Here is a 10626-nt window from a genome sequence, read left to right on the forward strand (position 1 = left end):
TTATCAACACATCCATACACCCCTCTTTGAAACCTCCAAACGTCGCAAAGACTTAATTTGTAATACTCCCCTGCCTAAGCTTAGTTTTACAAAAAGGCATCAGTTTTATCTTGGCCCAAAATTATATAATAAAATTAATAAAATCAATTTTGTGTTTGACAAACCTACATTTGAAGTTAAAAAGAAAGTGTCTACACTACTAAAAACCTTTACATATGATGAAACAGAGCTTTTTATTAAGTAATACGTACTTATTCAGTTTACGTACTCACACTCATTCTGACTCACATACAAACACACACACACAAACACACACACACACATACACACACACACACACACACACACACACACACACACACACACACACACACACACACACACACACACACACACAGCATGTTAGTTATTAGGTTTTTATTTTTATTTTGTGTCTTCTTTTATGTCCTTCCTTCTGAGGGAACATAAAAATATTGTTTGAAAAACATGACACCACCGATCACTGTTACGATCCTCATAAGAGGTGCGGGCCTACTTAATCATAAATACAGGCTACATGTGAGCCTAGTTATGATAGTAGTCGTCAAAACTTTTCTGTTATGTTAATTTTTACTAAGAATAAAGATTTTTGATTTTTTGATTTGATTTGATTTGGATTTAGATTTTGTTAACCTACCATTATTTTCAAATATTTTTTTAATAAGTACTGATATTCGCAAAACATTCGCACAAAATTTTGCGAATGCGAATGCGAATATCCAAAAAAATGCGAATATTCGCGAATGCGAATGCGAATGCGAATATTCGTTACATCACTACACTAAACCCGTCTACCACTATTTCACAAAGGCTCTGCTGGTACAAGTCTGTCACTAAAAAGAAGAAATGGCGCACAATATTAAAAAATATAACGATTATATTTCATATTCATATTCATGCCGAGCAAGAAAATAAATAAATATTGGGAACAAAACGTGAGGACTTTATTATTTTGAGGACAAACTGTACCGTACACTGGCCTTATTTTGGTGAGAGTCTGTGCAAGCGAGCATTAGAATTTTTATGTCATGTGGCAACATTATCAAAAGCCATAGACAAAAAAGTTCTACTGATTTGACGTTTCCGTTCATATTTCTTTTTCTTTCGGCCATTTTCGCCGAAAGTACGGTGTTCCGTTGAGGTCGCGTATCTATTCGTGGCCTTTAGATCACTGAATTAAAACAAAGTCAAGATGGTGCAGAAGAAGGTAAACACCATGTACGTTTAGTACGCAATAGTATTTCAATCTTCTGCAGTGAAAAAGTGTTGTTTTCTGTGCGTGTTCAGTGGCCCTTGTTGGGATGTTTTTACTAGTGTTCCATATTTCTTCCTAAATACCTGATTTGGTAAAGTAGAAGTTCGTGTTTTTATTATTATTGTGCTAAAGTTCTTGTATAAACTCCCAAAAAGTGTCTCGCAAGAATATTTGAACCGCACATAACCTACACAAACATGATGTAAACTTTTCTATGAATGCCATGATTATTCACTTTCTATCACCAAGAACTGAGTGTAATAAACATCTTAACCTAAACCAGCGTGCCCAAGCATAGATTTCATGCTCGTTTTCTCACATTTCAGCCCAAGAAGAAGGTAGGCAAGAAGGTAGCCGCCGCTCCTTTAGTGGTCAAGAAAGTTGAACCCAAAAAGATTGTCAACCCTCTCTTCGAGAAGAGGTCCAGGAATTTCGCTATCGGTAAGTCCAATGCACATTTCTTCAGCTCCCCTACATGTGTTTCTGTTTTGTTGTGGCCAAAATGATGTTAACATTGTCTGAACTACCATGTGGCATACAAATATACGAGCTTTTTAACACTGATTGGACCACACCAGAACTTTAAACGTATTTTTAGGTTATAATCAGCCTTTAACAACATGTTTTATTATACTAATAGATGTTCATTCTTAGTTATTATACCAATGTAAACTCAAAATGTTGTTATTCTTAGGTTAGAATTTATAACCCTCAACTTAAATGTCAACAAATTAACAGTAAACAATACTTCATCCATCAAATATTATGATAGTAAATCGAATATCCAACATTGAACACGATTTCATAATTGAATAACAGCCAACTCTTGCCAGGTCAGGACATCCAGCCCACCCGTGACCTGTCCCGCTTTGTCCGATGGCCCAAGTACATCCGCATCCAGCGCCAGAAGGCCGTGCTCCAGCGCAGGCTCAAGGTGCCCCCACCAATCAACCAGTTCACCCAGACCCTTGACAAGACCACAGGTTTGTAGCTTTCAAATTCATTACACTACTTTAAAGAATAAAGGTAGAACCTCTGTAACTTGCTCAAATAGCCGACTTGGAGTTTGTGGCTTCAAAATAATATGATTGCTGACAGTTTATAATTTTTCTGAATACATACAGTAAGTTGTTAGACAAAATTTATTGTATTTCAATATGGGATGTTTCTTAAACCGTGAAACTCCAGAGGAATTGTAGCTTTAAAAAAAAGCATAGTGATGTGATTTCTCTGAAGCGAACAGTTACTGAGGTTCTACTGTTTAGAATTTTTCATGATGATCCCCAAATGCAACGATGAATCACTATGATTATCAAAAAAATATACGAGCTTTTTAACTCTGATACATTTATTTCAAACACCACAAATCATCTCTGTAATTGCCTGTATTCTGAAATATGTTGTCTGTTTCACTTTCAGCTAAGGGCCTCTTCAAAATCTTGGAGAAATACAGGCCTGAGACTGAAGCTGTCAGGAAAGAGCGCCTGAGGAAGGCTGCTGAGGCTAAGGTATTGTAAAATGTTCATCTACTTTATATTTATGAACTTGTCTATTATAAACTATCTCAAGGACTTTTATGAGGTTTACCAATCGCAATATTTCTGGCAGTGCCCTGATTATGTTGTGTTTGTGACCCACAAATTGTTAGTTACCATAACAACTACCTATAAAATTCAGTACAAACTACAATGACATGATGCATAACACTTATTTCTGATGGCCATGACGACCCTTTCCACCAAGATCTCTGATGCTCTTTTCACAAACCACCAAAAACTCACATTCCAAATACAAATATTTAAAAAGAAGTTCTACATCTCAGGTTGCCAAGAAGGATGACCCTCCACCAAAGAGGCCCAACACCATCCGCGCCGGCACCAACACCGTCACCAAGCTGGTGGAGAAGAAGAAGGCACAGCTGGTCGTCATCGCCCACGACGTCGACCCTATTGAGGTGAGGAAAATGTTACATCTTTAACTTAAAAATTATAATACCTCTTATGTTGCTGGTAATGAATTTTCATTTATAAAGTTGCGTATATTATTATAGTTACCTATTAACTATTGTAAATTTTATAATCATTACTTCTATGGTTTTATTTATTTCACATTTCTAACTGTACAGATATTGACTTGAACTTGAAATGACTATTCTTTCAAAATATTACTATCATCATAAATATTGCAGTGATGTAAGAATTTCTTCACCTGAGGCTGCCGAATACTAGTTTTTAGCATGCTGCATGAAGCCAGATGACTCTGAGCCCGATTCAAACCACACCACTCCTCTTCACAGCCAGAATCCCAATAAAACCTGTCTTTGTTTCCAGCTGGTCCTCTTCCTGCCCGCTCTGTGCCGCAAGATGGGAGTCCCATACTGCATCGTGAAGGGCAAGTCCCGCCTGGGAGCCCTGGTCCACCGCAAGACCTGCACCTGTGTCGCGCTCACTAACGTTAGTATATCATACTGTTGTAGTGTGTGTGTGTTTGGATATTGTAGAAGGATGGGAGAGGTTTCACTGTCTTGTTTTGTGGACACTCGTGTCGATTGAGCGTCACGCATTATGAGATACTATTCTGTCGTCCGTCACGTATTTGTATTTAAAACATGGCATTACGATTGCTAACTTTAGAGATTGCCTCAGGGCATTTACATTATTTACTAGCAAACAGTGAACCCTCTCAAACTTTACTTGACATGATGATTTATTTGCTATCAGACAGCCGTGCTGACAACCCTTCTACCACCAATAGATTTTATCTGACAACCTCACCCCCCACCCCTCTCTCTCACTCCCATCTATGTCCACATCTAACCGTCCCCTTCTCTCAGGTGGAGTCTGGCGACCGTGCCGCCTTCTCGAAGGTGGTGGAGGCCATCAAGACGAACTTCAACGAGCGGTACGACGAGCTCCGCAAGCACTGGGGCGGCGGCGTGCTCGGCAACAAGTCCAACGCGCGCATTGCCAAGCTGGAGAAGGCGAAACAGCGCGAGATCGCGCAGAAGCAGGGTTGAGGGACGAATAAAGAGTAAAATATAAGCTTTTTGGTGTTTTTTTTTGTTGTCCTGAGGAGTGGTTTTGTAGGCATTGCTGTAATGTAATATGACTATAACCATAGGTGGCACAGGCCTATAGTTTCTCATTGATTAAGTCTACCTATCTCGACAGATTAATAACTACAGTCGTCGAAATGTAAATAGGCCCGTTTGGATCAAATGGACAAAATCTGGCGTATTATTTAACGGCCGAAAAGAAAAAGAACTTTTAAAGCAAGAAAAGTTACTGTACTACCACAAAAAACTTTAAACACTGTTTAGCAAGTGTTTAAAACGAAATTTGACAGATTTTGTAGGCGTTTGACAGCGCTAAACACCTGTCTTAAGTTTTTGTGGTAAGGCCCTAAGGGCCAAATAAAATGTCAAATTTCGTTTTAAACACTAGTTAAACAGTGTTTAAAGTTTTTTGTGGTAGCACAGTTATTGTTTAGATTTTATGATTTTGATTTGACACCAGCTGTCATCCTATACATTTTAGATCTGTCCAAACCCAAACCAATGACAAAGGAATTTTTCCTTCGTCATTGGTCCAAACGGGCCTCTTCTTCGACGACTGTAGTTAATCACAGACTTTCTAAATTCTCATCAGTCATCATAGACACATTACCTACTCTGTGAGACACCTTTGCGCCTTCCAGGAAGTCAGCAGGCTCAAGCTTCTATCATGAAACTTGGCACGTTAGTTCCTTAGGTAAGGCCTGGGTCTCCTATTTACGCCTTGGGTCGCGTCCACCGTCACGCCGTAGGCCGCGTCACGATGCTCACTATAGAAATGTACTGATGCGGTCTCCCTCACACGCCGACGTTGGCGCGTAGACGTAGTGAGTATCGTGACGCGGCCTACGGCGGTGACACTTGACGCGACCTACGGAGTAAATAGGAGACCCGGGCCTAAGAGAAGAAACAGATTTTGTAGGCGTTTGACAGCGCTAAACACCTGTCTTAAGTTTTTGTGGTAAGGCCCTAAGGGCCAAATAAAATGTCAAATTTCGTTTTAAACACTAGTTAAACAGTGTTTAAAGTTTTTTGTGGTAGCACAGTTATTGTTTAGATTTTATGATTTTGATTTGACACCAGCTGTCATCCTACATACATTTTAGATCTGTCCAAACCCAAACCAATGACAAAGGAATTTTTCCTTCGTCATTGGTCCAAACGGGCCTCTTCTTCGACGACTGTAGTTAATCACAGACTTTCTAAATTCTCATCAGTCATAGACACATTACCTACTCTGTGAGACACCTTTGCGCCTTCCAGGAAGTCAGCAGGCTCAAGCTTCTATCATGAAACTTGGCACGTTAGTTCCTTAGGTAAGAGAAAAAAGGATTTTCAGAAACTCCACTCCTTAAGGGGTAAAACGGGGATAAAAGTCCTTCAGTTTAAAATTTGGGTCCAGGCTGAAGATCTCTTGATTGATGAGATTGTGATGATTCCAACCCCATAAGGGAATGGGGATGATTTCCTGGGAAGAAAATCTAAACTAACCGGATCATAAGCTATTCACTGATATAATTTCACCCTACAATAAATTGGTGTAACGCCATCTTAAGGTAATTAAGCAAACTAACTTCAGGAAGATACTGACAAATTGTCAAAAGGTAGGAAACAGTGTAGCATACAAATTAAGTTGTACGTACTTCTGGATATCATTCAATAAATGGCGCTACACGTATTAAAACGAACTGATTTTGCAACAAGAAATAAGTTGTGATGTGAACCTCAGCAAGCGGAGCAAAGAAAATTGAGAACGATGAGAGAGAGAGAGATTGAGAGAGAGATGATTACTTAAGTAATGCAAGGAAAACACGATAGATGCAAAAGGATTAGCCCAATAATTTTCAGCCCACATATAAAAAGCTGATACGAAGCACACCACCACATCAGAAACAGCAACTGAACAGAATCGAAGAATTCAGCTGCACGTGCACTAACACGCCATTATACAGATCATATCCCAGACCCAGACATTGATATAATCAAGACTAGGTAGCCGCTAAGCAGCTTAGAAACAACAAAGCTCCGGACGGACAGAGCTTCGCGAAGCTCGGCTCTATGGGGTCACTCCAGCTTATGAAAAAATTAAGTTTCGGAGCGTAGTAGGATGACAGTTTTAAAGGTTAAGTCCCGGCCGGGGATTAAAGCCGGGACCTTCGCCATATCAGTCACAGTCAAATTCACCAACTAGGTACTACACGATTCTGTCGTTCTCCTAGTAAGGATTGGTAGGTGTATTTTACACTCACGTGCAAAGAAACAGTTCCACTTACAAAATTCTGACACTAAATAGCCTCAAAATTGCCCGTGAGTGTAGTTGGTCTATTGATTTCCTAGTAATTAAATAACTATCAATAAGCATGTGAAACGGCACACACACTGCAAATCCTTAAAATAAAACTATCGAACGACGGAAATTGGCCGATCAATCATTCGCCCGGAAATAGAAAGATCCAATAAGTCTCTTTACCCCTTAATTTATTTATTTTGTCACTGATCTACCTACGTGGGTACTTTGTATTGATTTTGAACTACGTCAGACGGGGACGGCAAAAATAGACATTCATGCATAAGTGATAGAGTTATTGTTAGGTCCGTTTATTCAAATCGCATAATAAGGCCCACCTGCTCGTTTCCAAATGACCCTGCCTAAGTATTATTTTTATATTGTACATTTCTAGAGGTCACACTCTAAGGATTTAAGATTTATAATCATAACATGTGGTGGAATCGGGGTGCGGGATTTAAGATTTTGGTACTTATAATAAGTACTTAATAATTATAAAATGTTGGGACATCTCACACTCGGCCATCCGACCCCAAACTAAGCAGGACCTGTAATATGGGTATCGGAGAGCCGGTATACCTTTACTAATAGATACTCATTATATTAACACTCAAGACCCGAGTACAAATAATACCTGTCTTTAAACTAATATCTGCCCCGGACGGGAATCGAAACCGGGACGTTTGGCATAGCAGCCAGGCTCCACTATAACCACTACAACATTCGCTCGGCTTTATATTATTATACTGAACTACACTACATATTAAAGAGAGTGTTTTATTCAGATCTTATCCTGGTTTAACTACTTTCCACTTAACTCAAGTAAACAGGGCACGGATTAGGCTTAAAGATTAGGAGGTTAATCTTCTGGTTAAGTTAGTCCGTTTAGAGAACGGTGTTAAGTACATAGGTATGTAGGTAGATCAAAATAAGCTGCTATTCTAGATCATAAAGTTACGGGTTTCAGTTAACGTAACAGTCTTGTGTATTAAAAATAGGTAGTTACCTAGTTACTTTCTATATACTTACTTTAAGCTTTTGTGGTTATACCCTATAAGGACCGTAAAGTATGTACCTACTTACCTCTATAAATCATATTTAGCTATTCGTTGCTTTCTTTAACTCAATTAAACGAGATCGATCTTCCGTACCTATAGGTACGACTAGTACTTATCTAGTATGCATTGTCGTTATTCAGAGCAAGAGCAAAAACAAGTGCTGTAGGTACCTTATTTCACCGACGAATCATCTTATTTATGATGCAAGAAGGGCGGTAATTAAAGTTTTAAAGTATTTAAAACCACATGTGTTGCCGTATCCACTAGCACCGTCCTACGTCGTTTCCAAATGGTCCCCGTAAAAGCTTTTTGTCTCAGAAGGTAGATAGAGCTTTTTACTATATTCGTACACATTATTTATTTATTTATTTATTTAATACTTTATTGCACAAATATAACATAAGTGTACAAAAGGTGGACTTAATGCTAAAAGCATTTTCTACCAGCCAACCTACAGGAGGTACAAGAAAACAAGTAGAAAGGTGCAAAAAAATAAAAAATAAACAGGAAAAACTAAATATAGTCACTAGATAATTAAATTAATAGAAATACATAAAATATACTTACATATTATACTATAAATTATATATAAATATATACATACATAATAATAATATTCAAACAGGTACACGAAAATGCTATTTATCTAACTTGCTGAGGTAATGAGCACGGGTTAGTCGCTTGAAGACATTGCGAGAAGGAGATTTCCTAATGTTCTCGGGAAGATTATTCCAAAGGCGCACAGCGGTGACAGCGAAAGAGTCTGACATGAAACCTAAATGGAAGGAGGGCAGTGCTAATAGATGATTATCTTACAGCCGATTTTTTTAGCGAACATAAGAGACGAAATATCTTTAGATAACCACAAGGAGTGCCTTAAAAACGTTACGAAGAATAAGAATAAATCAAAAACTTAAGCGAACAATCGCAGGTCTCGTACGCACGCGCTAAAGTGTCGTTAAACGTAACAGGTACTTAGTAGGGGACTAGGGGTGCCGCCGTCCAGCAGTCGCGGATCAGACGCCCATCGCGCAGGCGTGTCGGCAACTACCAGCCTCACCTCACTACACCTCCAAAAAGTCCAAATATCTGACATAATCTGTAAAAGAAAAAAAAAGAAATTCGAAATTTAAAAACGTAAGAAGTGAAATTTGAAATTGGAATCTGTCATCATTCGTTCATTGGCCGGGCGGTTCTCCTGTAATCTGTATCTGTTCTGTAAGCGGAAGCGAGTGTGTGTGTATTGACTTTTGGCGTTGTCGAGTGTTACATTATTATGATAATAATAACAGTTGAGATGTTAAGTGCACGTGGATATTACTGTGAATGTTGCCATGGATTGCACACGGATTGTTTGATGGTGGGTAAGATTAAACTTATTAGTTAACTAACGTTACAAATACGAGTTTATATAGTTCAGTCCGGTCTGTCTATAAATTGGTAGAATCTTGAATATTCTGGATATTGCTTAATAAATAATATTGATTCCTTAGAACCTTATTTTATTTTATTTTATTTTATTTATTAAGAAAATTTACAGCGTAAACAACAACAGCTTATAAATATACTAACATGCTTAAATAGTAAGGCAAATTACAAATTTTCCTTCATATACTACGAAACAATGGTGCACACAAAAGTACTCAATTAAAGTTAAATTAATACTATTACATACTGTAGATTATGAACTGAAATTTATCAAGTTTATCCTAATTTGTGGAATAAATAATAAGATAAGATAGATACACAAATAAATAAATATATAAATAAATATTTTCTTAAGAAATACCTACATAGATAATTATATGGTATACATATGTTTACATACACAAACATAACTTTATAAGTTTTAAGTAACACATGCTTAAATTATAAAATATATAAAGATATAGTGTTTGAGTCCCCTAGTTAAGATGTTTGATTGCAGTTTTATGTATTAATTAATTGGCCTTATTTACTTCACTACTTTCGGTTATTTGATTTAGAATCTTCGTTTTGAATGCGAATTTAGTACTGTGTAGGAATATGTCGATATTGCTAAAGAATTTATTGTATGTTCGGGCGAGTCTTGTGATGGGTTCGTTGCTGGCGTAGTTGGTGTGGTGGAAGGGTACATGTAGTAGCGCGGTGTGGCGCGTGCGCCTCCGCGGCGTGCAGTAGGCCACGCTGCCCACCAGCCCCGCGCAGTCCACGCGTCCGTGAACCAGGTCGTGGAGGAAGCTCATGTCGAGCAATGTTCGTCGTTCCTCTAGGGTTGGTAAGTTATTGATACGGCAACCGTCAATATACGAGTTAGTAGAATTTCTTAAACGATAATTCAGATGATTTATAAATACTTTTTGAACTTTTTCGAGACGTTCTTTATAAATAGTATAGTGTGGGGACCATATGGGGCAAGCGTATTCCAATATACTGCGTACGTATGCGTAATAAACTGATTTTATAGCTCCAATGTTAGTGAAGGGTTTGCATGACCGAATTACAAATCCGAGGTTCCTGTATGCCTTGTTGGAGATGTGGTCAATATGTTCAGAGAGTAAAAATTTTGAATCTAAGATAATACCAAGATCTCTTACAGAGCTGACTCTTTCAATAATGGTGTCGTTGAATGTGTAATTGAAGTAAGAAGGCTTAGGTTTACGAGTGAAGCTTATGCACATGCATTTCCTGACATTAACTGTTATTTTATTGTTGTGATAGTACCTGCATAAAGCTTCCAGATCTGCTTGAACAGCATCATGGTCTTGTTGGTCGCGTATTTTATAAAATATTTTTTTATCATCGGCGTACATGAGATGTTTTGAATATGTAAAGGCTGTATATATATCAAACAGATATACGTTATAAAATAATGGCCCTAAATGTGACCCTTGAGGTACTCCTGTAGGAATGTCGACGAAGTTAGACCTGAAGCCACCTAACACTACTGCTTGTG

The 10626-nt window shown here is 38.1% G+C and overlaps 1 protein-coding gene and 1 non-coding gene across 2 annotated transcripts; both read left to right on the forward strand.

Annotated features, from left to right (window-relative positions):
- Window positions 1-1086: 1086 nt before the first annotated feature.
- Window positions 1087-4335, forward strand: LOC105380721 (60S ribosomal protein L7a). Its single transcript, XM_011550314.3, has 7 exons — window positions 1087-1246; window positions 1621-1735; window positions 2128-2277; window positions 2714-2802; window positions 3117-3248; window positions 3625-3747; window positions 4128-4335. Exons 1-7 carry the CDS (start codon window positions 1232-1234, stop codon window positions 4308-4310), a joined length of 807 nt encoding a protein of 268 aa, XP_011548616.1. The 5' UTR covers window positions 1087-1231; the 3' UTR covers window positions 4311-4335.
- LOC119691320 lies at window positions 1792-1863 on the forward strand. Its single transcript, XR_005253893.1, has one exon. It is a non-coding gene; the product is annotated as a small nucleolar RNA SNORD36 (small nucleolar RNA).
- Window positions 4336-10626: the final 6291 nt, after the last annotated feature.

Source organism: Plutella xylostella, chromosome 15, assembly GCF_932276165.1.
Source record: "Plutella xylostella chromosome 15, ilPluXylo3.1, whole genome shotgun sequence".
Taxonomy (NCBI): Eukaryota; Metazoa; Arthropoda; class Insecta; order Lepidoptera; family Plutellidae; genus Plutella; species Plutella xylostella.